At 42.7% G+C, this 26,672-nt stretch overlaps 2 protein-coding genes across 2 annotated transcripts in view; one reads left to right on the top strand and one right to left on the bottom strand.

Moving 5' to 3' along the window:
* Window positions 1-13,342, top strand: part of dpep1 (dipeptidase 1) — a 61,208-nt gene extending 47,866 nt beyond the window's left edge. The window contains exon 10 of the mRNA XM_078542980.1: window positions 12,635-13,342. Within this exon, the coding sequence (XP_078399106.1) occupies window positions 12,635-12,802 (168 nt within the window). The 3' untranslated portion in view covers window positions 12,803-13,342. The remainder of the gene's footprint in view (window positions 1-12,634) is intronic.
* An 8,929-nt stretch (window positions 13,343-22,271) lies between these two features.
* nip7 (NIP7 nucleolar pre-rRNA processing protein) lies at window positions 22,272-26,605 on the bottom strand. The gene is made up of 5 exons (XM_078544451.1): window positions 26,391-26,605; window positions 25,053-25,139; window positions 24,617-24,755; window positions 24,277-24,417; window positions 22,272-22,950 (listed from the first exon to the last, which is right to left on the bottom strand). The coding sequence occupies exons 1-5, from the start codon at window positions 26,444-26,446 to the stop codon at window positions 22,831-22,833; spliced, it is 543 nt and encodes a 180-aa protein (XP_078400577.1). The 5' UTR covers window positions 26,447-26,605; the 3' UTR covers window positions 22,272-22,830.
* Window positions 26,606-26,672: the final 67 nt, after the last annotated feature.

Genomic DNA, 26,672 nt, shown 5'->3' with positions numbered 1-26,672 from the left:
AGGAGCAGTAGAGGAGCTGTAGAGGAGCAATAGCGGAGCTGTAGAGGAGCAGTAGAGGAGCAGTAGAGGAGCAGTATCGGAGCTGTAGAGGAGCAGTAGAGGAGCTTTAGAGGAGCAGTGGAGGAGCAGTGGAGGAGCAGTGGAGGAGCAGTGGAGGAGCTGTAGAGGAGCTGTAGAGGAGCAGTAGAGGAGCAGTAGAGGAGCTGTAGAGGAGCAATAGCGGAGCTGTAGAGGAGCAGTAGAGGAGCAGTAGAGGAGCAGTATCGGAGCAGTAGAGGAGCAGTAGAGGAGCAGTAGAGGAGCTGTAGAGGAGCAGTAGAGTAGCTTTAGAGGAACAGTAGAGGAGCTGTAGAGGAATAGTAGAAGAGCAGTAGAGGAGCTGTAGAGGAGCAGTAGGGGAACTGTAGAGGAGCTGTAGAGGAGCAGTAGAGGAGCTGTAGAGGAGCAGTAGAGGAGCTGTAGAGGAGTAGTAGAGGAGCAGTAGGGGAACTGTAGAGGAGCAGTAGGGGAGCTGTAGAGGAGCAGTAGAGGAGCTGTGGAGGAGCAGTAGAGGACCAGTAGAGAAGCAGTGGAGGAGCTGTGGAGGAGCAGTAGAGGAGCAGTGGAGGAGCAGTGGAGGAGCTGTAGAGGAACAGTAGAGGAGCAGTAGAGGAGCAGTAGAGGAGCTGTAGGGGTGCAGTAGGGGAGCTGTAGAGAAGCTGTAGAGGAGCAGTAGAGGAATAGTTGAGGAGCAGTAGGGGAACTGCAGAGGAGCAGTAGAGGAGCAGTAGAGGAACAGTAGAGGAACAGTAGACGAACAGTAGAGGAGCTGTAGAGGAGCTGTAGAGGAGCAGTAGAGGAGCTGTAGAGGAGCAGTAGAAGAGCTGTAGAGGAGCTGTAGAGGAGCTGTAGAGGAGCTGTAGAGGAGCAGTAGAGGAGCTGTAGAGGAGCTGTAGAGGAGCAGAAGAGGAGCTGTAGAGGAGCAGTAGAAGAGCAGTAGAGGAGCAGTAGAGGAACAGTAGAGGACCTGTAGAGGAGCTGTAGAGGAGCAGTAGAGGAGCAGTAGAGGAGCAGTAGAGGATCAGTAGAGGATCAGTAGAGGATCAGTAGAAGAGCAGTAGAGGAGCTGTAGAGGAGCTGTAGAGGAGCAGTAGAGGAGCTGTAGAGGAGCAGTAGAAGAGCAGTAGAGGAACTGCAGAGGAGCTGTAGAGGAGCAGTAGAGGAGCTGTAGAGGAGCAGTAGAGGAGCTGTAGAGGAGCAGTAGAGGAGCTGTAGTGGAGCTGTAGAGGAGCAGTAGAGGAGCTGTAGAGGAGCAGTAGAGGAGCTGTAGAGGAGCTGTAAAGGAGCAGTAGAGGAGCAGTAGAGGAGCAGTAGAGGAGCAGTAGAGGAGCTGTAGAGGAGCTGTAGAGGAGCAGTAGAGGAGCTGTAGAGGAGCTGTAGAGGAACTGCAGAGTAGCTGTAGAGGAGCAGTAGAGGAGCTGTAGAGGAGCAGTAGAGGAGCTGTAGAGGAGCTGTAGAGGTAACTGCAGAGGAGCTGTAGAGGAGCTGTAGAGGAGCTGTAGAGGAGCTGTAGTGGAGCAGTAGAGGAGCTGTAGAGGAGCAGTAGAGGAGCAGTAGTGGAGCAGTAGAGGAGCAGTAGCGGAGCTGTAGAGGAGCAGTAGCGGAGCTGTAGAGGAGCAGTAGAGGAGCTGTAGAGGAGCAGTAGTAGAGCAGTAGAGGAACTGCAGAGGAGCTGTAGAGGAGCAGTAGCGGAGCTGTAGAGGAGTAGTAGAGGAGCTGTAGAGGAGCAGTAGAGGAGCTGTAGAGGAGTAGTAGAGGAGCAGTAGGGGAGCTGTGGAGGAACTGTAGAGGAGCTGTAGAGGAGCAGTGGAGGAGCAGTGGAGGAGCAGTAGAGGAACTGTAGAGGAGCAGTAGAGGAGCTGTAGAGGAGCAGTAGAGGAGCTGTAGAGGAGCTGTAGAGGTAACTGCAGAGGAGCTGTAGAGGAGCTGTAGAGGAGCTGTAGAGGAGCTGTAGTGGAGCAGTAGAGGAGCTGTAGAGGAGCAGTAGAGGAGCAGTAGTGGAGCAGTAGAGGAGCAGTAGCGGAGCTGTAGAGGAGCAGTAGCGGAGCTGTAGAGGAGTAGTAGAGGAGCTGTAGAGGAGCAGTAGAGTAGCTGTAGAGGAGTAGTAGAGGAGCAGTAGGGGAGCTGTGGAGGAACTGTAGAGGAGCAGTAGAGGAGCTGTAGAGGAGCAGTGAAGGAGCAGTAGAGGAGCTGCAGAGGAGCAGTAGAGGAGCTGTAGAGGAGCAGTAGAAGAGCAGTAGAGGAGCAGTAGAGGAACAGTAGAGGACCTGTAGAGGAGCTGTAGAGGACCAGTAGAGTAGCAGTAGAGGAGCTGTAGAGGAGCAGTAGAAGAGCAGTAGAGGAGCAGTAGAGGAGCTGCAGAGGAGCAGTAGAAGAGCAGTAGAAGGGCAGTAGAAGAGCAGTAGAGGAGCAATAGAGGAGCAGTAGAGGAGCAGTAGAAGAGCTGTAGAGGAGCAGTAGAGGATCAGTAGAGGATCAGTAGAGGATCAGTAGAAGAGCAGTAGAAGAGCTGTAGAGGAGCTGTAGAGGAGCAGTAGAGGAGCTGTAGAGGAGCAGTAGAAGAGCAGTAGAGGAGCTGTAGAGGAGCAGTAGAGGAGCTGTAGAGGAGCAGTAGAGGAGCTGTAGTGGAGCTGTAGAGGAGCAGTAGAGGAGCTGTAGAGGAGCAGTAGAGGAGCATTAGAAGAGCAGTAGAGGAGCAGTAGAAGAGCAAGTAGAGGAGCAGTAGAGGAGCTGTAGAGGAGCAGCAGAGGAGCAGTAGAAGAGCAGTAGAGGAGCAGTAGAGGAGCTGTAGAGGAGCAGCAGAGGAGCAGTAGAAGAGCAGTAGAGGAGCAGTAGCGGAGTTGTAGAGGAGCAGTAGAAGAGCAGTAGAGGAGCAGTAGAGGAGCAGTAGAGGAGCTGTAGAGGAACTGCAGAGTAGCTGTAGAGGAGCAGTAGAGGAGCTGTAGAGGAGCAGTAGAGGAGCTGTAGAGGAGCTGTAGAGGTAACTGCAGAGGAGCTGTAGAGGAGCTGTAGAGGAGCTGTAGTGGAGCAGTAGAGGAGCTGTAGAGGAGCAGTAGAGGAGCAGTAGTGGAGCAGTAGAGGAGCAGTAGCGGAGCTGTAGAGGAGCAGTAGCGGAGCTGTAGAGGAGCAGTAGCGGAGCTGTAGAGGAGCAGTAGTAGAGCAGTAGAGGAACTGCAGAGGAGCTGTAGAGGAGCAGTAGAGGAGCATTAGAAGAGCAGTAGAGGAGCAGTAGAAGAGCAAGTAGAGGAGCAGTAGAGGAGCTGTAGAGGAGCAGTAGAGGAACTGTAGAGGAGCAGTAGAGGAGCTGTAGAGGAGCAGTAGAGGAGCTGTAGAGGAGCTGTAGTGGAACGGGGTATTACTGATAGCAACCTCTGGATTTCCACATTTAACTCAGCCATGTGGGAATGGCAGAAGTTGTTGTCAGATTTACACAGTAATGATGGCAAATAGTGCCAATTTTGCATCATTTCAACAGTCAATTTCAGGCTAATAGCTTTTGACTTGCAATTTATTATGTGGAAGTGGATCAAGGGTTTAAGAGGACCAAATAATCACTTGCAACCTAAATAAGCTATACCTTTAACTTTCCATCTATTAAGAAATAGGGCATACCTACAGAGGGCAGTAAATAGTAGCTTTGACTCTGGTCAACCTTTGCATTTTTTGGGGTTAGTATTTATGTATATGTATAATTTTGAAACATTGTGTTGAAGGGAAAGTGTTTGATGAAGTAACTGAATATGGTTGGGCCAAGGATGAAGATCTCCTGCTGCAGTGTCCTAAGGCTGTGATGACTTGTCTCCAATAACCACAAAGATCATCGCACCGTTGGCGACTCCTCAGACACTGAAGCAGTCCATGTTCATATGCAGTAGGACCTGGACTTCATTCAAGCTTGGGCTGATAAGTGGCCAGTAACATTCACGCCACACAAGTGCCAGGCAAAGACCATCTCCAACAAGACAGAATCCATCCATCTCCCCTTGACATTTAATGGCAATAGCAGCATTGAATCCCCCACTATCAACATCCTGGGGGTTAACATTGACCAGAAATTGAACTGGACCTGCCGTATAAATACTGTGGTTACAAGAGTAGGTCAGAATAACTCACCTCCCGAATCCCCAAAGCCTGTCCGCCATCTACAGGTAGAAGTCAGAAGTGTGATGAAATACTCTCCACTTGCCTGGGTGAGTGTAGCACAACAACAAACAAGAGGCTCAAAACCATCAGGTCAAAGCAACAAGCTTGATTGGCACCCCATCCACCATCATCAGCATTCACTCCCTCCACCACTGATGCACAGTGGCAGTATTATGAACCATCTGCAAAATACACTCTAGCAACTCGCCAAGGCATCTTCGACAGCAGCTTCCAAATCTGTGACCTCAACCACTTAGAAGGACAAGGGCAGCAGATGCAAAGCAACACCATTACCTCCAAGTTCCCCTCCAAGTCACAAACTATCCTCACTTGGAACTATATTGCCACTCCTTCACAGTCGCTGGGTCAAAATCCTGGAATTCCCTTCCAAACAGCACTCTGGGTGTATTTGCGCCACATAGAATGCAGCGGTTCAAGAAGGCAGCTCACCACCAACTTCCCAAGGGCAACTAGAGATGGGCAACAAATGCTGGTCTAGCCAGCAATGCCCATGTCCCATGAAGAATAATAATATAAAAAATTTCCGTGACAGTATTAACTGCAACAGCTGGAAGATTTTTCGTTTGATTCCCATTAAACTCAGTTTTGCTAAGGATCCTTATTGTCATACGAGTCAAATGCTACCTTAAGGACAATTACTCTCACCTCTTCTCTGGCATTCAGCTTTTGCATCCATACCTGGATCAAAGCTGTAATAAAATTACAAGTCAAGTCATCCTGGTGAAGCAGGAAGCAAGTGTCAGTAAACAGGCTAATGTTGAGAAATGCTTATTAACAACTTTTTCAATTATTTTCCTGATTACTGGGAGGAGGAAGATAGGGCGGGAACTAGCCAGGTTATATCTATTCTTGTTTTTGAACGGGATATAATTGAACAGGATTCAAGATTGTAGAATAGGTGCCGCTATCATGATCTAACTGAATCATTATGGCTAAAGAAGTGGCTGTCTCTGGTGTAGAGGCCATCAACACTACAGCTAGAATATTGTCAGGGCAAAGCCTTTGCCACAGCAGAGGCATTCAACTGCTTCTTAATGTCATGAGTAGTGAACCAAATCGGCTGAACATTGGTATCTATGATGCTGAGAACCTTGGGAGGAGGCCAAATAGTCTTGTCTATTCAGTACATTTGGCTGAAAACACTTGCAAACAATTCAGCCTTGCTTCTTCCACTCACATGTAGGTGGAAGGAGCAGCTATCTTGCAGACAGTGAGATACATTCAGCAGCAGCTAATTAAGTTTATTTTTAGCGGCCTTGGCTGAGGGAAGCTGCTGAAGAGGCTGAAGAGGAGGTGCTGTTAAAGAAGACAGTGTGAATTGCTGCAGTGTATCTTGTCGATGGTGCAATTGCAGCTCTGATGTGCCAGTTGCAGAAGAGTGAATGTTTGTGGTGGTGGGTTTGAATCAAGCGGGCTGATTTTACCTGAACATCTCATCCAAAGCACTACAGCCCTGAAAATGCATCTTTCCCTCAGTATTGTACTGGAATATCAGCCTGTATATGCTCAGAACCGGGTAGCTTAAGTCCACAATTTATTACTAAATTCAAGCATACTGCAACTGAGAAAATGTTTTTTTATATATCCATTCTTGGGATGTGGGCATGCTGGCTGGCCTGCATTTATTGCCCATCCCTAACTGCCCTTGGGAAGGTGGTGGTGAGCTGCCTTCTTGAACCACTGCAGTCCATGTGGTGTAGGTACTCTCATAGTGCTGTTTTTTTAAAATTTATTCATTAACAGGATGTGAGTGCCTCAGGCTAGGCCAGCATTTATTGCTCATCCCTAATTGCCCTTGAGAAGGTGGTGGTGAGCCACTTTCGAACCGCTGCAGTCCATGTGGTGTAGGTACACCCACAGAGCTGTCAAGAAGGGAGTTCAGGTTTTTGATCCAGCGACAGTGAAGGAATGGCCATATATTTCCAAGTCAGGATGATGTGTGGCTTGGAAATGCACTTCCAGGTGGTGGTGTTCCCTTGTGACAGTGGCCCTTGTCCTTCTAGATGGTAGAGGTTGTGGGTTTGGAAGGTGCTGTCGAAAGAGCCTTGGTGAATTTCTGCATCTTGTACACACTGCTGCTACCATGCATCAGTGGTGGAGGGAGTGAATGCTTAAGGTGGTGGTTGGGGTGTCAATCAAGCAGGATGCTTTGTCCTGGATGGTGTTGAGCTTCTTGAGTGTTTTTAGCGTTGCATTCATCCAGGCAAGTGGGGATTATTCCATCACACTCCTGACGTGCCTTGTAAATGGTGAACAGACTTTGGGGAGTTAAGAGGTGAGTTACTTACCACAGGATTCCTAACCTCTAAACTGCTCTTGTAGCCACAGTATTTATATGGCTAGACCAGTTCAGTTTCTGCTCAATGGCAACCTAGAAGGATGTTGATAGTGGGGGATTCAGTGATGGTAATGTCATTGATTGTCAAGGGGAGATAATCAGGTCCTCTATTGTTGGAGATGGTCATTGCCTGGCACTTGATGGAGCGAATGTTACTTGCCACTTATCAGCCCAAGCCTGAATGTTGTCCAGGACTTACCGCATCAGGACACGGACTGCTTCAGTATCTGAGGGGTCGTGAATAATGCTGAACATTGTGCAATCATCAGCGAACATCCCCACTTCTGACCTTATGATGGAAGGAGGGGCATTGATGAAGCAGCTGAAGATGGTTGAGCCTAGGACACTACCCTAAACTATCCTGCAGTGATGTCCTAGAACTGAGATGATTGATCTCCAACAAACAAACCATCTTTCTTTGTGCTAGGTATGACTCCAACCAGTGGATTCCCCAAGATTCCCATTAACTTCAGTTTTGCTAGAGCTCCTTGATGCTGCACTCAATTAAATACTACATTGATGTCAAGGGCAGTCACTCTCACTTCACCTCGGGCATTCAGCTCTTTTGTCCATATTTGAACTAAGGCTGTGATGAAATCAAGAGCTGAGTAGCCCTGATGGAACTCAAACTGATCGTCAGTGAGTAGGTTATTGCTGAACAAGTGCCACTTCATAGCACTGCCGACAACAACTTCCATCACTTTGCTAATAATCAAGAGTAGACTGAGGGGTGGTAATTGGCCAGGTTGGGTTCATCCTGCTTTTTCTGAACAGGATACACCTGGGCAATATTCCATATTGCCAGGTAGATGCCATAGTTGTAGCTGTACAGGAACAGCTTTGCTAGGTGTGCAACTATTTCTAGAGCACAAGTCTTCAGTACTATTGCCGGAATATTGTCAGGGCCCATAGCCTTTGCAGTATTCAGTGCCTTCGGCCATTTCTTGATATTACATGGAGTGAATTGAATTGGTTGAAGACTGGCATCTGCGATGCTGGGGACCTCTGAAGGAGGCTGAGATGGATCATCCACTTGACACTTCTGGCTGAAGATGATTGCGAATGCTTCAGTCTTGCCTTTTGCACTGATGTGCTGGGCTCCCCCATTATTGAGGATGGTGATATTTGTGGAGCCTCCTCCTCCAGTGAGTTGTTGAATTGTCCACCATAATTCATGACTGGACGTGGCAGGACGGCAGAGCTTACATCTGATCCATTGGTTGTGGAATTGTTTAGCTCTGTCTATCACTTGTGGCAAATGCTGTTTGGCACACAAGTAGTCCTGAGTTGTAGCTTTACCAGATTGACATCTCATTTCTAAGTATGCCTAGTGCTGCTCCTGGCATGCCCTCATAGACTCTTCATTGAACCAGGGATGATCCCTTGACTTGATGGTAATGGTAGACTGGGTGATATGCCGAGTCATAAGATTACAGATTGTGGTTGTATGCAATTCTGCTGCTGCTGGTGGCCCAAAGCACCTCAAAGATGCCCAGTTTTGAGTTGATAGATTGGTTCAAAATGCATCCCATTTAACATGGTGGTAGTGCCACACAACACTATCCTCAATGTGAAGACGGGGCTTGAGTTTCCACAAAGACTGTGCAGTGGTCACCAATACTGTCATGTACAGTTGCATCTACGATAGGTAAATTGGTGAGGGCGAGGTCAGGTAGGTTTTTCCCTTTTGTTGGTTTCCTCTGCAACTGCTGCAGACCCAGTATATCAGTTATATCCTTTATGACTCAGCAGCTGGCTCAGTAGTAGTGCTACCGAGGCACTCTTGGTGACAGATATTGAAGTCCCCCACCCAGAGTATCTTCTGTGCTCTTGCCATCCTCAGTGCTTCTTGCAATTGGTGTTTTAACATGGAGAGGTACTGATTCATCAGCTGAAGGTGGGAGGTGGGGTGTGTGAGGGGGTTGGCAGTAGGTGGTAATCAGCAGGAGGTTTCCTTGCCCATGTTTGATGTTATGCCACAAGACTTCATGGGGTCCTGAGTCAATGCTGAAGAATCCCAGGGCAACTCCCTCCCAACTGTACACCACTGTGCCACCACCTTTGGTAGGCCTGTCCTGCCGGTGGCACAGGACATACCCAGGGATGATGATGGTGGAGTCTGGGACATTGTAAGGTATGATTCAGTGAGTATGACTATGTCAGGCTGTTGCTTGGCTTGCTTGCGGGACAGCGTCCCAATTTTGGCACAAGCCCCCAGGTATTAGTAAGGAAGACTTTACAGGCTCAACAGGGCTGGGTTTGCCGTCGTCACTTCTGGTGCATCAATGCCAGGTGGTCCATCCAGTTTCATTACATTTTGTAGTCTTTGTAGTGGTTTGATACAAATGAGTGGCTTTCTAGGCCATTTCAGAGGGCATTTAAGAGTCAACCACATTGCTCTGGGTCTGGAGTCACTGTTATGATCGATGCAGTTGGTAAAGCGGAGTTATTTAAAAAAATCCCAGAGGGAAACTTTAAACAACTGTCATAACCAATAATTTTAAGTGTAATGTTTGAGATGCGACTCTAAACTCAGGAATCAGACCACTAGTTCTCGAGGTTTTACATTAAACTAAATTAAACATTTTATTATTTTACACAGGTTAAAATATATGTACACATTGCTACAAATTCCTACTATCATAACTTTCAACAAATTCCCAAACCAACCTCCATTAAGGCAACAGTGACCCATAGACTTAACCAAACACCAGGCAAAGCATTTTCACTTTACGGATTCAAAATGAGGTTCCTTTCACTGTGGAGCCAGTTGGAGGCTTGAGGCTGCCTTTTGATCTCACATTGCCTCTGCCTGCACACCCGAAAATTACTGAAATTATACCTACCAGCCCCATTCTTGAATGGTCTATTCAAAAAATGCAAATACACGCTATCTCTCTTACATATCAAAACTAGTACACAAAGCACCCAGACCAGCTGGCTTTAATCCAGTTAAGACAGACCCGCAGGCTAAACCTCTGATTTAAAAGAAAAATATTTTCCAAAATATTATTGACATTAATAGCTTCATGACAGTCACATGTAGGCCAGACAAGGTAAGGGTGGCAGATTTCCTTCCCAAAAGTACATTCGTGAACCAGATGGGTTTTATGATGATCGACAATGGTTTCATGGTCACCACTAGACTCGCTTTTAATTTCAGATTTATTAGTTGAAATTTAAATTTTGCCAGCTGCCGTGGTGGGATTTGAATCTGTGTCCCTAGAGAATTAGCCTGGCCCTCTATGTCACCACCACCCTGGATGGGAGTTCCAGAATTTGCCACTTTCAGGGAACTTGCAGTTGGTGGTGTTCCCATGTATTTGCTGCCCTCATCCTTCAAGATATAGAGGTCACGGGTTTAGAAGGAGCTGCTGAAGGAGACTTGGTGAATTGCCGCAGTGCATCTTGTACATGGTGCTGCCACTGTGTGATGGTGGTGGAGGGAATGAACAGTTAAGGTGGTGTATGGGGTGACAAACAAGGGAGCTGTTTTGTCTCACATGGTATCAAGCTTCTTGAGTACTGTTGGAGCTGCACTCATCCAGGCTAGAGGAGAGTATTCCATCACACTCCTGACTTGTGCTTTGCAGATGGCAGACAAGCTTTGGGGGCAGTCAGGAGGCAAGTTACTCGTCACAGAATTCCCAGCCTCTGACTTGCTCTTGTAGCCACAGTATTTATATGGCTAGTCCAGTTCAGTTTTTAATCAAGGGTAACCCCCAGGACATTGATGGTGAAGGATTCAGCATTGACAATGACGTTGAATGTCAAGGGGAGACAGTTATATTCTCTCATGTAGGAGATGTCCATTGCCTGGCAGTTTTTTGGCATAAACGTTACTTGCTAATTATGAGCCCAAGCTTGAATGTTGTCCAGGTCTTGCTGCCTATGGACATGGACTGCTTCAGTGTCTGAAGAGTTGTGAATAGTACTGAACATTGTGCAACCGTCAGCAAGCATCCTCACTTCTGATCTATTGTTGGAGGAAGATCATTGATGAAGCAACTGAACATGGTTGGGCCTAGACACTATCCTGCGGAATTTCTGCAGCGATGTCCTGGGACTGAGATGATTGACCTCCAACAACCACGACCATCTTCCTCTGTGTTAGGTGTTAGGTATGACTCCAACCAGTGGAGAGCTTTCCCCCTGATTCCCTTTGACTCCAGTTTTGTCAGCACTCCCTGGTGTCACACTCAGTCAAATGCTGCATTGATATCAGGGGCACTCACTCTGATTTCACCTTAGAAATTTAACTCTTTTGTTCATGTTTTTACCGAGGCTGGAATGAAGTCAGAAACAGTGGGCTGAATTTTGCCATCGGCGAGCAGGGGGCGGGGCCCACTCGCCGACATGCAAAATGACGCGGGATGACGTTGGGGGGAACCCCCGACGTCATCCCGTCTCATTTAAATATTCAGGAAGGTGGGGGCACAGCGAAATCAGCTGTGTGCCCGCTGACCTGTCAATGGCCAATTGAGGCCATTGACAAGATAATTAAAACAATTAAAGGCCCTGCCCATCCAACCCCAGAGGGCTTCTGAAAAAACATGAAACCTCATCCAGTGGCGGGATGAGGGTTCATGTAGGGTTTAAAAAACTTTAATAAAGTTTGAGTGAAATTTATTAACATGTCCCATCTCGTGTGACATTGTCACATGAGGGGGACATGTTAATGATTTTTTTATTTTTCTATTTTTAAAGTTTGGACAACTTTCAGCAATCTCCCTGAGGCAGCACTTAGCCTCAGGTAGATGTGCGCACTCTCGCATTTGGGGAATCCCCCCCTTAATTGGCCCGCCCACTTAAAATGGCGGCAGGGCCCGCTTCTCTGGTGGGGATCGGCTCCCCGCCCGCCAGAGATTGGGTCGGGCCCGCCCACCCGGTAGGCAGAAAATTCTGCCCAGTGAGTTGTTGCTGAGTATCTGCTGCTTGATAGCACTTTTGACTACACCTTCCATCACTTTGCTGATGATTGAGAGTAGATTGATCGGGCGGTAATTGGTCAAATTGGATTTGTCCTGCATTTTGTGGTCAGGACACCCTTGGGCCACTGTCTACATTGCCAGGTAGATGTCAGTGTTGTAGCTGTACTGGAATAGCTTGGCTAGGGGCGCAGCTAGTTCTGCAGCACAAGTCTTCAGTACTATTGCTGGAATATTGTCAGGTCCTATATCTTTTGCTGTATCCAGTGCCTTCAACCATTTCTTAATATCCTGCAAATTGTCTGAAGACTGGCATCTATGATGCTGGCAAACTCAGGAGGAGTCCGAGATGGATCATCCACTCGGCACTTCTGGCTGAAGATGGTTGCAAATGCTTCAGCCTTGTATTTTGCACTGACATACTGAGCTCTGCTCCCATTAGAATGGGTATGTTCTTGCAACTTCCTCCTCTGGTTGGTTGTTTAATTGTTCAACACCATTCATGACTGGATGCATTCAGACTGTAGAGCCTATGAAACTAAAATAAACAACTAAAAACAATTTGAAAAAAAATTTAAAATTAAACTTTTACTTCTGCATACTGTGGCTTCCTTTTCCCCTAATCTCACTTCCCTGTTCTATTTAAATATTGGCTTATATTTTATTTTATCTGTAATTTCAGTGTGCTATTTAATTTTTCTTTAATTTTCTTTCGCAAACTTAATTTTCTCAACAGGTCCCATCATCCATTTTACAACCAGTTCCGAATGCTAGTTTTTCAGCCAGTCAATGCCCCAATGCATAACCCTTGACTATGGACAAAGCACAATAACTCATTTGCAACACTCCTAGTCTTACTTTAAAAGTAATTGTCTAACATATATATATCACTTGTATGTTTGAATATTTGATGGTTGTGCATATATTCTGTATAACTGTCCATAAAAGAGAAATATCAGCATAAAATCGGCAATAACATTGAAGGTACATGTTCAATATGTTCATCCTTTGAACTTTACTACCATATAATATGGAATTCATTTTCCATTAATTCAATAAAATTTGCAATTCATATTTTGGGTTGGCATTAAATTTTAAGCAAGTTTTAAATGGTAATGGACTGCATGAGTTAACTAACATATATGTATTTCTGCTTGTTTTCTAGGTTAAGACCAACTCTTCTGGAGATGACGAGCCCATTCCTTATGAACAGGTTAAGAATCAATGCAGAACTGGCTATGGATATCAGAATCAAAACAATAATGGAACCCCGCTGGTGTTATTGCCTACAGTTGTCACATTAGCTTACCTAGCACACTATTTATTAGTGTAAGAGTTAAACAAGGTGATAGAGGTACAGCAATAGCCCCTGAGCAACTACCCAGAAAAATCTGAATACAAAGGAAGATTTAGAGGCAGAATTTCCATGGGGTTTCTTCCAATCTCCCACCATAGCATTAGTAGAAATTCTGCAAAAGCAGGAATAAATAACTGTTTCTGTAGAGTTCCCTATGAAAAGTCTATCCCTTAGGTATTTTCCATTGTCCAGATGCTTCCAATGACTGGTTTATTTAATGGCTCAAACTATATAAAAGCAGAAAACATCTTTTTTTTGGTTAGTAATTCCTCAAAGTTATTCTAGGTACTGTTGTTCCACAAAATAGACCGAAAAGTATAATTTCCATTGTGCAACTCTCCCTTCTCTGTTTAGCGCACGCACAAAATACAGGAACCAGAGAGCCTGGCCGGCCTCTTCTACTCACTCAAGGATTTCCTGCATATTATAGTTGCACTCAAGCAGGGTGAGAACAATTCCTATGATACATCTCTCTCTCGCACACAAACCTGCAACTAAAAGGTTGCAATAGTACCTAGAATTCAATCACTAAAAGCCAGGTAAAATGCCCAGTTAAAGCTCAAGGCTCTAAATTGAGACAGAGTTTGTATCTGAAGGAAAATTCAGGCATTACTTTTCCTCCATTTAATTTAAGAAACAAACCGATGTTTTGTGAAATCAGAGTGTAGTGCTGTATGTCACACTGTTGATACAGATGAACACAGTGGCCTACTCTATTTAGAATTGTGTACATGGCTGTGTGTAGGTTAGGAATTATATATTGTTTAGGAGGCAGGATTACATCATGACTCATAGAATTATGTAAAAATGGCAACATCCAAACAGTTGTTTGAACCACACAATCCATGTTAATACTTCAATACTCCCATTCAACCATCTAAATCAAACCAAACGTTTTCCTGTTGTGACTCCATTTTAATGCTTCGCACTTGGTGCAACCACAAAGTGATAATTGATGGGGAGAGTTGTTGACTCTTGGGGGGGTGGGGGGGAGGGGTGAGAGAGCGTTGTTGAGCAGCAGGGGAGCATTTGTTGAAGGTGGGGGGTGAAGAGTTGTTAAGCAGGGGGAAGGGTTGTTGACTGGAGGGGAAGAGGGACTTCAAACAAAGAAAAGTTGAACATCTACTATTTTACAGGCTTTGTTGCTGTCAGCAATCGAGCCTCAGAGTTCATTACATTAGGCCGCACCAACCACCAAATAAAAATCATGTGCATTTAAAAGTGCCTCACAGCCAATCCCAGGACTATCACATGTCAGTCTCCACTCCACAGCTGCCATATAAGTCGTGGTCCCAATTGCTTGTCTTGTGACCTCACTGTGGGTCATAGCCTAGTTTGGGAACCGCTGATCTACATGATCTATTCTTAAACTTTGACATGGTCTCTGGTTTAATCACTAAGTACAGTAGTGTACAGTCTCTATATAAAAAACTTCCCCTGGTTCTCTGTCCTGAATGTACTTTAATCTTGTGTTGTTGTAGTTAATACAAAGGAAGAATGCAACAAAATACACTAAGTCATTGTTAAACTTCCAGAATGGCCATGTAGAAGCAACTGAATTTTGTTGTAAACAAGTGTAATTTAGTGCACTTTGGCAGGAAGAATGAAGAGACCACATATTGCCTGGATAAGAGTCTAAATAGAGTAGAACAGCAAGGGGATCTAAGGATACAGATACACAAATCACTGAAATTAGCAACAAAGGTGAACATGGCCATTAAAAAAAAAGCAAACCAAACATTGAGGTTCCTTTCTAGAGAGACAGAAATGAGAAACAGAGAAATCATACCCAGGGAACCGATTGTAAAAAGTTGTCCCAGTCTAAAATGCTGCCATGAAGTGCTTGTGAGTTTGCAAAAGCAGTTTGGAGTCCTCATGTGGTACAAGAGTGCATTGCAATATTTTCATTTTATATATAGCTAATATAATTGCCTCAGAAATAGTGAAAATTTATATGCGACAATCTTTAGCAAGAAGCCAATGAGCCCATCCCTTTTGATAAGTCTCACACCTACCCAGAAACTGTACAGTTCACATGACTAAAACTTTCCCACTGCACAAAGCAAAATTCAGTCATTTCAGAAAATAAGTCTGTGATTGTAGATTGTTTCTCGTCTAAAAAATTGTCAACTCTATTTCCTGAAGAGTCCCACAGAATTTCTGGCTTAATTGTCACTTTCTCAGCAAATCCATATAATCTGGCACCATGACCTTACCTCCATTTGCTTACTGTGGCCATCATTTTCACTCTCAATCCTAGTAGTAGCAACATCTTTCCACTTAGCACCAATAATACGTACCAGTCAGCAATTAGGATTTCAAGACTTTATCAAGGTTAACAATTGATGCAAAAATGATGTCTGCTAGCAGTTGCAATAGGGAACTTGTGCTCAAAGAGCTCACTTTAGACTTGACCATTGACCGTGTCAGTTGCAGTTGTCGCCTGTACTATTGGGATGAGCTTATTTTGCCAAAGGCAGTTGTCTTTCAAATTTTTCCCATAATGAATGGAACATGTGCATTACCCACAGAACATCAGGCATGGCATTTTCAAACACTACTGCTGTTTCAAAGCATAAATCACATCAACACGGGTGTGGTGCCAAATTTTGAGGTGCCACAGCTCTAAGAAAATGCGTTGGCCATATCATACCTAAATCTACCATTACATTGTTTTCCTGTGTATTAATCATTTGAGTCCACAAAAATCAGTAAAACTGTGCTTTTTAAGTGAAAAGTATTAGTGCTGGTAGACATTTTATTTGAACCATGTGTAATTTTGAATGACTAGTCTTTAGCATAGCTATAATTTTATTATGTAACAGTTTAATTATTTAATTCAAGCCTATTAAAACATGAATGACAGAAAACTTTACTTTACTTTACTTTACTTACTTCTGACTGGGGGATGCTTTTCTTGATTTATATTAATAACTTGGACCCGGGTGTACAGGGCACAATTTCAAAATTTACAGATGATGCAAGACTTGGAAGTATTGTGAACTATGAGAAGAATAGTGATAGACTTCAAGAGGATATAGACAGGCTGGTGGAATGGACACGTGGCAGATCAAAATTTAATGTAGGGAAGTGTGAAGTGATACACTTTGGTCAGAAGAATGAGGAGAGGTGACATAAAATAAAGGGCACAGTTCAAACGGGAATGCAGGAACAGAGGGACTTGGGTGTCTATGTGCATAAATCATTGAAGATGGCAGGGCAGGTTGGGAAAGTAGTAAATGAGTTACACTGAATCATGGGTTATAAATAGGGGCACAGAATACAAAGCAAGTTATGAACTTTCATAAAACATTGGTTTAGCCTCAATGAGAAGGATGTGAACATTTTAGAAATGGTGCAGAGAAAATTTACATGAATGGTTCCAAGGTTGAGAGACTTCAGTTATGTGGATAGATTGACAAAGATAGGCTGTTCTCCTTGGAGAAGAGAAGGTTGAGAGGAGATTTGTTAGAGGTATTCAAGATCATGAGGGGTCTGGACAAAATAAATGTCCATTGGCAGAAGGTCAAGAACCCCAAGGTGATTGACAAAAGAACCAGAGATGACATGAGGAAAAATTTCTTTACGCAACAAGTAGTTTGGATCTGGAATGAACTTAGATTGTGGTGGAGACAGATTGAATTGTTGTTTTCAAAAGGGAACTGGATAATTATTTAAAGAGAAAAGATTTTACAGGGCTACAGGGAAAAGACAAAATGGGACTAGCTGAGTTGTTGCAGAGAACCAACCCAGAGATGATGTGCTGAATGGCCTCCTTCCGTGCTGTAACCTTTCTATGGTTCTAGCATAGATACATTCAAGGAACTTGATAAAGACATGAGGAGAAAAGAAGCTGAAGGTTACCCTGACAGTGTGGTCAAGAAGGGTGGGAGGGGGCTTGGGTGGAATATAAACACCAGCATAGATGAGGTGGGCCAAACGGCCTGTTTCTGTGCTGTAAATTCCATGTAAAGCTACCAGCAGGAAATACAAACACTACCGCGTTTCACATCCTCAGGCCACCATGGCCAAGGAACTAACATTCAGCAGGCAAACAATCAGTAGGATACTGATGCTACTTTAGACCCCGGTAACCTGCAGCTTCAAAGATCCTGAAACGCCTGTTTATGAGAAAGCAGGGAGTTGTAAGGTCTGTATTTTTTTTTAGTCAGGGAGCTGTACTGCTGCTGCTGCACATTGACTCAGAGACATTCAGCAGCAGTAGCATGAGGCCTGGGATGCTGGGCCTGGCATTCCCTCCACCACCTCTTAACCACCCCAGACTCCAGATTCACAGCCACACCACAAGTTCCAGACATTCCGGTCAACTCTTACCATCCGGTCTGAATTCAAACTCCAGGAACTCGTGGCCAAACATGCCCTTATGCCCCACATAATAACACAGATAGAATTCACTCGACATGTCCCCGTGCAGCTGCCTCTGCGTCACACATCTAGCAGTTCCATGTGGTCAAGAGAGGATTTCCCTCCAGTTCAAATTGTTGCTATCAATGAGGCAAATCCCCCTACATGTGTTACTTCTGGAAACAAGTACTGGTGGCAGATCTTACAGATTGAAAATCCAGTCAGATGATAAATGGAGTAGATTCCACCGAGGTCAGTGGAAAGAAAAATCAAGTGGGGCAAAATAAGGGAGGAGTTGAGAAATTGCTGACCCCATACCTGACCAATTACAGCATGCATGGTCCCTGTATTCTGCTGGACCAAGAGATCACTATCCATCATACCTATGTTGTGAAGAGCAGAATGGGGTTTCGCCATGTATCTGTCAATCAACACATGCAGTCAGTATCTTAACCGAACAAAGGCAAAAACAAAAACTCAAGCTGCTTCACCAAATAGAATTGAAAAAAATCACATCACAGCAGTACACACACACACAAACATACTCCATGTATTTGCTGCACATAAGTGTCCTTGCTCCAAAACTGCAACATTCAGAAATTTATCATTTAATTACCTGATAACAGGTGCCTGTTTTAAATGAAAATACAAATGAATAAGGCTTTATTTTGAAAGTAGAATGATTTCTGTAATTTTGTACCATTTTTATAAAACACCAGTTAAGTCACTGATATTCAAAAAACTATTTCTACAGCTGAGCAATAAAGATTATTGATGTGCTGAGGAATTCAATACTAGTATTATGCAGTGCAGTCATTGAAAGTGTATCTATAATAAACAAAGGTATAATTTTATTTATGTACCATGTTACAAAATTTTATGCCTACATTATGTTAAATGTTCTGCAACACATTTTTCTAATATATAGTACCTAAATGTTAATGAAGTACTCAAGTACAAACAACCGTTGAGTGGAAAATATCCTGCACTAAAAGCAAGAAAATATTGATGCTTGTGAAAAGTGAGCACCAAAGATCAAGACACTCAATTGTACTTAAAAGGGAATGAACGTGACGATTAATTGTTGACTAGTGACCAGTTATTTTGCATATAAAACACAATATACTATTAAGATGGAAGTAAACTGTCTTTTAATTTGCACTTTACTGAAACTTAGTAAATCAAAGCCCAAATGTCATTCCAATTCTAATAAAGAGCGGAAGTTTGGGGTTTGTAATTTGATTGATGTGGAAAAACATTTCTCACACATAATACCTTTTTGTTGTAAAATACTCCCCACACATTGTTTAACAAAAGTCAGAACTAGGGTGCATTCATCCTGTTTCTAATGTAATTTTATGTGCTTCGTATTTCTTCTGTTCCAAGACAAATAAATGCTACCACCAACTCTGCAAAACTTGCTCCCGTAGACTGTATCAAACTGTTCCCCTTTGCTACAAAATACAAAACATCATCACCAAGGGAATATTTTACAGATTCGGTCTTTTGTCTTTTTACCTGTGAGGTATTCAGTGCCCACCTGCAGATGACAAGCTTTTTATCTACTGTTAAACCTTTAATTATTGCCACTCTGGGGAACATTAGAAAGTTCTGATTAATCAACTTTGAAAAGTTTGATTTCAGATGCAAATTAGGTTTCTTAAATAATGTTAGCAAGGTCAGTGGAAAGAAAAATTAAGTGAGGTGTATAACGGATGGGCAATCAGCAAAGCAGAGTTTACCATCCTGCAGTGAATATTAAAACCTTTAAATAGGTGGTGCCGGAGTGGCACTCCAGCAGCACTACACCCCTGTATCAGCATTCTTTGGCTGCATAGACATTGGAAGGAATTTTAATCTAACTCTCCAGTCAAGGAACTGATAGGATTGGGTAGAAAGCTTAATTTGTACCTTGTTACAAAAGTATAATAATTTTCATAATACTTTTCTGGTTTATTGCAAAATAAGTTCATGGATGTGAGAATAGTTGAGTTTGCCTGCGTGATTTAATTATATTTGGAGCCAGGTGGGCTGCAAATTTGGAATTATCAAAGGAAGCTAGGTGTAGAACTGTGCTTGAAATGCTAATGAATAAACATGGTGCTGGCTTAGCATGTAAGGTGTGAAGGAAATTTGCATTTTTAGATAAACGAAGGGATTGTTTGGATTTCCAAAGGATGTATGTTTACAACTAGCCAGATAAACAAGGCTAAGGAGTGTGTTTATTTTTCCTAAAGGTTGCTGACAATATTGGCAACATGAAAGCTTTTATATTATGGGAAAGGTGCCATACCAAGGTCACATGGATTTAAATATTAGAGAGAAACATGAAGGAGAATGAAATACGATGTGAGAGGGCCATGTAAGATCTAACAGAAGTGTGAGAAACAGCCTTCAAGAAGTTTCTAGCCATTTGTGCATAAGTCGGCTGAGTCCAGTAACTGAAGTTGGGGAAAAGCCATTTGGAATTCCACTGTCAAGTGGGTTAACTTGGTTTTCTTTTAAATCTAAAGTCTATTTTGGACTGTTGCCTGAAAGGGGGTGTGTAGTTGGGAGTCAGGTTAATTAGGAATTTTAAGGGTCATTAAAGTAGTAAGTAATTGCATGTGCTTGAAATCTTTTATTTTGTTAATAAATATTTTAATTTAATTTCTAAAATCTCTAAAAGTCTTGGTGGATTCATTACTTCAGAATTCAATGCACACATCTTGAAAAAAATTGTTACTTTATCAGTTATCTAATCCTAAATTAATCTGGCCAATTTATAGCAATTTCAGGTACTGATCTTGGCTGAAGTTTATAGGCAGAATTTTACACCAGCTGGATTTTACGTTCCTGCTGAAGTCAATGGAGTTTAGAATAGCTCGCCACATTTTACGGCCCTGTCATAAAATTCCAGCCATAATCAGCAAGCAGTTAACGATGAATTAGTGATATAACTGAACTTTATAAATGTGTTACTTATGTCACCTATTTAATAATCTTAATTATTTGCATACTCAAGTACTGCTATAATTCTAAAGTGAGTAAACAAATGCTAATTAAGAGCCAAAAATAACAACACATTCGGCCCATGCAGCGTGTTAGTGTTTATATTTGATCAGTTGTAGTCCTAATCCCATATTCTCACTCTTTATTTCCCCTTTCCTGCAACCACTTGTCCAACCTATTTTTACATGTTGACAGTCTTTGCATCAATACTAACTCCAGTTCTGCATTCCACTTTTATTTTATAATTGTCAAGAGTTAATTCACCTTGTAATTTTTGTGGAGCCTGTTGGGAAGTCGGTAGCGTAAACATTTTTCAAGTCAAATTTAAACATCAATAACTCCTAAAATGGATGGCAAACCCAAAGGGTCATTATGAGAAAAGTGTGAGGCTTCATCTGGTGTTCTTGATAAATGCTCTTACGGGATAACGGTCGGAGTGTTCTTACACTCTCTTCCCCTCACCACATTTAGCTCATCATGAGCAACAGCATGCATGATTCACAACTTTCATTTAAATGGAAATATTTGTAATTATTTATTGCCTTTCTCGACCTTAGGAAATCCCAATGTTTCACAGCCAATAAATTATTTTGGAAGTATAATCACTGTTGTAATGTAGGAAGCACAGCAGCCAATGTGGGCACAGCAAGATCCCACAACCGCAATGTGATAAATGGAAATGTTGGTTGAGAGGTAGATATTGGCTGAGACATCAGGAAGGAGTCCCCTGCCCTTCTTCGAAATAGTACCATAGAATCTTTCACATCCACTTTAAGACAGCAGAGGTCTCATCCAAAAGACTGCACACCACCAGTGCAGCACTCCCTCAGCCTAGTGATTTTAATGCAAAGACAACTCTATTATGCTTTACAATTAGGCATTGGGAAAACAAATGCTAAACCAGAGAGATTAGGAGTATTTACAGAGACTTAGTTGAAAGGATGGGTTTTGAAGTGGTTAGAGGCTAACTGTACAAGGATTGTATTAGTTCCCATTTTAAAGTTGAAATTGTTTATTTTTATTATAAACTCATATCCACATTTATAATGATAAATACAATAATGCCCATTTAGGTAACACCTTTAAAGTAGTAAGATGTCCCACAGAATTTCAGAGGCAGATCAACAAAATTTGACACTGAACCACATTAGAAATAATCGGGCAGGTAATCAAAAACTTGGTCAAAGAGGAAGATTTTAAGGAGCGTCTTAAGGGCGTGGCAGGCTGCCAGTGGTGGAACAATTTTATTACATTATAATTACAGAACCTTTACAAGAGGTGTTGCTGTAGTTTCTCATTGGCAGGAGGGCATCATTACAGTGTGATGAGTTTAGAACAGTGCTCATTATAAATGTGCATGTAGGAATTCAAAATGAAATAAGTTGACCAAGAGTACATGCACATAAAATTTATATTATAGCAATTTGGGAAGCAAAGTTGGTTACTGCAGAAACTTCTATGCTCTAAAGGTTAAGGAACTGTTGTATACAAAACTGAAACAATACAGCAGCCCCATCAGCAGAGGGCTGTAATTTTGGATTGAATGTTTACATTTGCAGTTCCCATTATAAATGCAGACAGCAATTTATGATGGGAAAAAGTTTATGGTTTTGTAGACAGGAAGTGAACACAAACATTGGAGGTTTAATGGATCAATAATGTCCACTGTTATTTGAATATTGTGTAGCTCAATTTTCAAATTCCAGCTGAAAGGCAAGGATATCAATATTACAGATCTGTTTTGTTGGAATGGACAACCTCATACTTCTCAATAATTACTCTGAACACTAAATTCCCGCAAACAAAGGTCAGTCTTATGCAGTGTGATTATCGAATGTTTCATATTCTGTTGCCGAAGAGGACACATTCATGGACCTATTAACTCCAAGGTATAACGTTAGAATAAGACCCATTGAAGGAAGAAAATGAAAATCTAGTTCACCTGCTCCACTGGACCGGACTATATTCTGTTACTTCTTTTGATCAGCTGAACTTAATGTCTAAATTATAAAAACAAAAAAGCAGCTAATAATGTAGAAAGGTATCTAATTTAAAACTAACTAATACATTTAAAGAACAGAGCGCAAGCAGTGAAAACAGTCTCTTTAATTACATTTATTCAAATATAACAAAATGATTTTCAATGCTTTCCAATTAAAACATGCCACTTAGCTACAAATGAACCACATGTGTACATATACATGTAGAGATGCCTAGGACATCTCTACCTTGTGTCTCACTTTTTAACAAATTGGATTTTAGGGTTTTCAAAAGTCAAATCTACTAAATTACTCCATTATCTGAAATTTCAATATTATTTATAACCAAACAAATAACAAGGTCAAAAAGAGGAGGCTCAATCACCAGTAACATTTTCCAAAAGAAAGTGCTCCTGTGTACAATTGTTAACAGTTCTGAACTAATAACCTGCTAGGTTTATGAAAGATACTAACTTGGAAGCATGTTGCTATTACATGTTAGTAGTTCAGATGAAAGTTAGTTGAAATCACTTCATTTCTCCATCAAAATTGGTTGTTGTGCATTTCCTTCTGAGGATGTCAGAGGAACCTGGTTAGTAAAGAGTGACCCTTGTTGATAATCTTCTCAGCTTGAGAACAACAGTGTCTTTATGTGATTGGCAAGATGAGTTATGTGAGCGTGTCCTCGTTCCGAATATACTCGCCAACATCAGCCTGGTGAAATACAACAATTGCCATGGGGTCCACTTTCCGGCAATCCTGGGTCGACTTTGCAGCAACTCCAAAGCCCTTCAGGAATAATTCAAGAATGTTTAAAATGCTGTGAATTATATAATTTGACCACAGCTTAGCTCATCAGTTTCCTGCTGCTGCTTAAAAAGCCAGAACCAAGAGTAAACAACAGGTGTCAACATTGAGAGTCACATTATAGCCCTAAAGTTGATTAGCGTTGCAAAAATAATTAAGCACTGAGAAAATGACTTTACTCAGCACCTTTAACTTGGAGGTAAAAGGTATAAGGAAAAGAACTAAACTAAAAAGAAACTAGTTTTAGGCTCAAAGGGAACGGGCAGCTGTATTTATGACCACTCATGACAGAGGTAACTTAGCAGATTTCAGGTTGTGAAGCAAATCTTTGTAAATTAATGTTAAATGTCATTGCATCTGTTAAAATAGTAATATCCTAAGAGTAAACCTTGATATATTGGACCAGAACTTCCAATCTCCATTTGGCGTGGTGGGGGGGCGTACCCCAGAGATGTGCTGGGATACCCCTCCTGGAAGTACGCACACAAGGACTGCACAGGAATTTCCCAAGAAGTTCAAACTTCCTTTGGGCAATTACCTGACACTTGCAACCACCCAATACTATGATTTAAACCTGAGGCTTTGGATGGTTCCGACTCGCTTAGCAGAATAGTTACCCAGGAAAAGTTGGAAGGATTAAAACCACTTCTAACTCCTGGGCAATTATAATACTGACCAACACCCCTCCTTCCCCGGCCCCCAAAACCACCTCTCCTGACTACCCATTCCCACTCTCCTCCCCCACCCACCAACTACCCACCTAACTGGAATTAAAATCTGGAATCTGGAATTAAAAGTCTGATGATGACCATGAAACCATTACTGATTGTTGTAAAAACCCACCAGGTTCACTAATGTCCTTTAGGGAAGGAAATCTACTGTCCTTACCTGGTGTGGCCTACATGTGACTCCAGACCCACAGCAATGTGGTTGACTCTTAAAATGTTCTCTGAATTAGGGATGGACAATAAATGCTGGCCTAGCCAGTGATGCCCACATCCCGTGAAAGAATTTTTAAAAAATGGGCGAGGCTTCACTTTCCCTGATACTGGTGCATTACACTGGAAGGACTGTGGAGCTGCTGCGCTGCACATCTCTCATCCTGCCGGGGTCAGAGGTCCAGGTGAGAAATGTGTAGCTCACAATGTGGATAAGTAAAAAGGAGTGGAATGGAAAATAGACGGTGATTGCTACTCCTTGGAAGTTCTGGGCCATTATGGTCAGAGTTTGTCTCTTTGACCCCCTCCAACAGAATGGTTTTGGTTATGTTTCAATAATTGTTGAGGGACGGACAAGCCTTTCTCTTACCAGTGGAATGTCAGCCATGGAATATACCACTACACCTTGGTATTGTGCAGTGCTTTCTGTAATTCGACCCAAACCAGATTTCAATATATGGTTTCCGTATAGGAAAGATTGTTCTGTTCCAGGTTTCACCCACACTTTGTACTGAAATAAAAAGAAACAATTACCCTGTATAACGGAACAATTCAAAATATAGTTAAGATTGAAAGTCCACATGTATCTTCAAGTACTTAGCATTCTAATATTCATGAAATACAGTTCCAACAATGTCCATATTAAAATAACACTAAATTCCCATTCACAGTAATGCTCCTACCAGTTAGCAGAACACCACATCACCTACCTTAGCATAAGGAGCAAGATAGTCAAGCGCTGTAATGTGAAGTCGAAATTTTAAAGTTTTGGTGAATTTTCCAAAGCAGGTTCCCAACGAAACAAGTTTATCTCGAGAGATATTTGTTGCCAATTTCAGGATTTTCTCACTACAGGAGACAATAAAACAAATTTCAGGTATATTTTGTAACAATGTCCTTTCCAGTTAGCACTGTACAAATATTTTTTTCTTAAAAACCTTTAATCATAGCCATGACGTAATGTGCACTTTCACAACTGTTCATTCTGCTCTTCAGGAAAACCAATGCACAAATTCTTGAACCTTTCCCTCATCCTTAAAACAATTCTTTCCTCAATTTCCCAATCCCCAATATACTTCAGCTGAAATCTCTTCCTCTCTCTCAAAGCCAGGAGCGTAGGATTTAAAAACTTATTGCACTTCTTACCTGACGTAATAAACACGATCCTTGTGTAAACGGAAGCAATAGGTTCCATCCGGACGATCCACTAGTAACTTAATATTCTCTCCAATACTGAAAAATAGTCGAACATTATAAAATGACTTAAATTTTGTGTTCCAAAGTTAGTGCTCTATTTGCCAAACAGTACTTAGAAGATGACCACACAATTATCAGTACTTAGTACAGAAATATAACTAGTTGTCTGATGGTACAGAACTTGAGTATCGCTGAAAAAAGAGATATGTTGAAGTTTTCATCTTGCACTCATCAGGACACTTCACAAGAATACCAATATAAGTGGAAAACAATTTATACTGTATGAGAATGTTGATTAGTTGGCAAGTGAACTCCGATTGGTAGAGGCGTTGCCATGGAGAATGCACCAATTGAGTCTACTGGCCATTCAATCAGCACTCTGTTCTAATACAGTATAAATTGTTTTATCCTTACATTGGTGCTCTTGCCAAGTATCCTGATGAGTGCAAGACGAAAATCTTTGACAGGTCTCTTTTTCTCAGCAATACTCAAGAAATATAACTGTCCAGTAAAATAATCAATAACTTGCTAGACTACACACTTACAACTACGAGAAGTTTAGGACCAATGGAATCTTGCTAAAGAAAACCCTTAATACTGCATGGTGAGGAAGATTTAAAAAATAGGCAAATATGAGTTCCAGCCCAAAACAATATCGCACAATTTCATGTCAACACTCAAGAACTTCATTCAAGGCTCAGTACTCCCATACTCCCGGCAAATGGGGAGGATTTTCCAGCAGCCTTCAACACATTGTCATCATGGCTTTTTAAGTTTAACAAGATGTTGGTGCTGGGAAAGGAACATTTTTCGTTTCAAAACTGTCAAAATTAAGCACTCCTAGATCAGGTACTGTGGTTAGAAACAGCATAACTGCCTCTACTCTGTCCCAGCAATGTACGCCAGTCCGAAGCCTTTAAAAAAAACTCCCTAATATTAAGTGCAACATGACCCAAAGTGGCCCCCAGTCAGTCCCAGTGGCTGGAAATGCAAGTTTCAGCCACGTTGTTAAATCTCCAAAAGTTTCTTCCGAATTGGATAGCAAGCAGCAATATGTATTACCTATATATGTATGTGTAAAATATACATACACATTATTATACACACACAGGTGGATTCCCCCCTCCCCAGCTTTCCCCCATCTCTAAGCCTGGATTCACTCAATTGCTTTTCACCCCTGTCCTCCTCCCACAACCCTGAACCAGACACCGAAGCAGACTTGGCCAACCACAGCGATTCACTGGATATTTCGGTACAATAAACCGGAAGCCGCGGCCCGATACTCACTATTTGGCCAGTTTCTCGAACAGGAGCCGGGTCTCCTCCTCCGTCAGTGGCCGCATCTCCAACAGCACGCGCTCAGCCGGAGCCGGAACCGGAACGGGAGCCGGCCGTCACCAAGGCATCCACAGGGCCAGGGCCGGAGCCGGAACCGGAACCGGCCGTAACCAGGGCAACCACAGGGTCGGAACCGGAACCGGCCGTAACCAGGGCAACCACAGGGTCGAAACCCGGAACCAGGGCCACCACAGAGCCGGAACCGGATGTAACCATGGCAACGACAGAGTC

The sequence above is a fragment of the Cetorhinus maximus genome, chromosome 6 (assembly GCF_964194155.1).
Source record: "Cetorhinus maximus chromosome 6, sCetMax3.hap1.1, whole genome shotgun sequence".
Lineage (NCBI taxonomy): Eukaryota > Metazoa > Chordata > Chondrichthyes > Lamniformes > Cetorhinidae > Cetorhinus > Cetorhinus maximus.
Note: the sequence above shows the minus strand (reverse complement) of the source record. Positions and strands in the feature narration are given on the sequence as shown.

Bases quoted from the DNA above. Each gene is read 5' to 3' on its own strand.
- nip7 (XM_078544451.1), bottom strand. From the start codon at position 26,446: ATGCGGCCACTGACGGAGGAGGAGACCCGGCTCCTGTTCGAGAAACTG. The intron at 25,140-26,390 runs GTGAGTATCGGG...ACTATTTTTCAG, and splicing joins TTCGAGAAACTGGCCAAATA to TATTGGAGAGAATATTAAGT. The intron at 22,951-24,276 runs GTAAGAGAAAGG...TTATTCCTGAAG, and splicing joins CCATGGCTGACATTCCACTG to GGCTTTGGAGTTGCTGCAAA.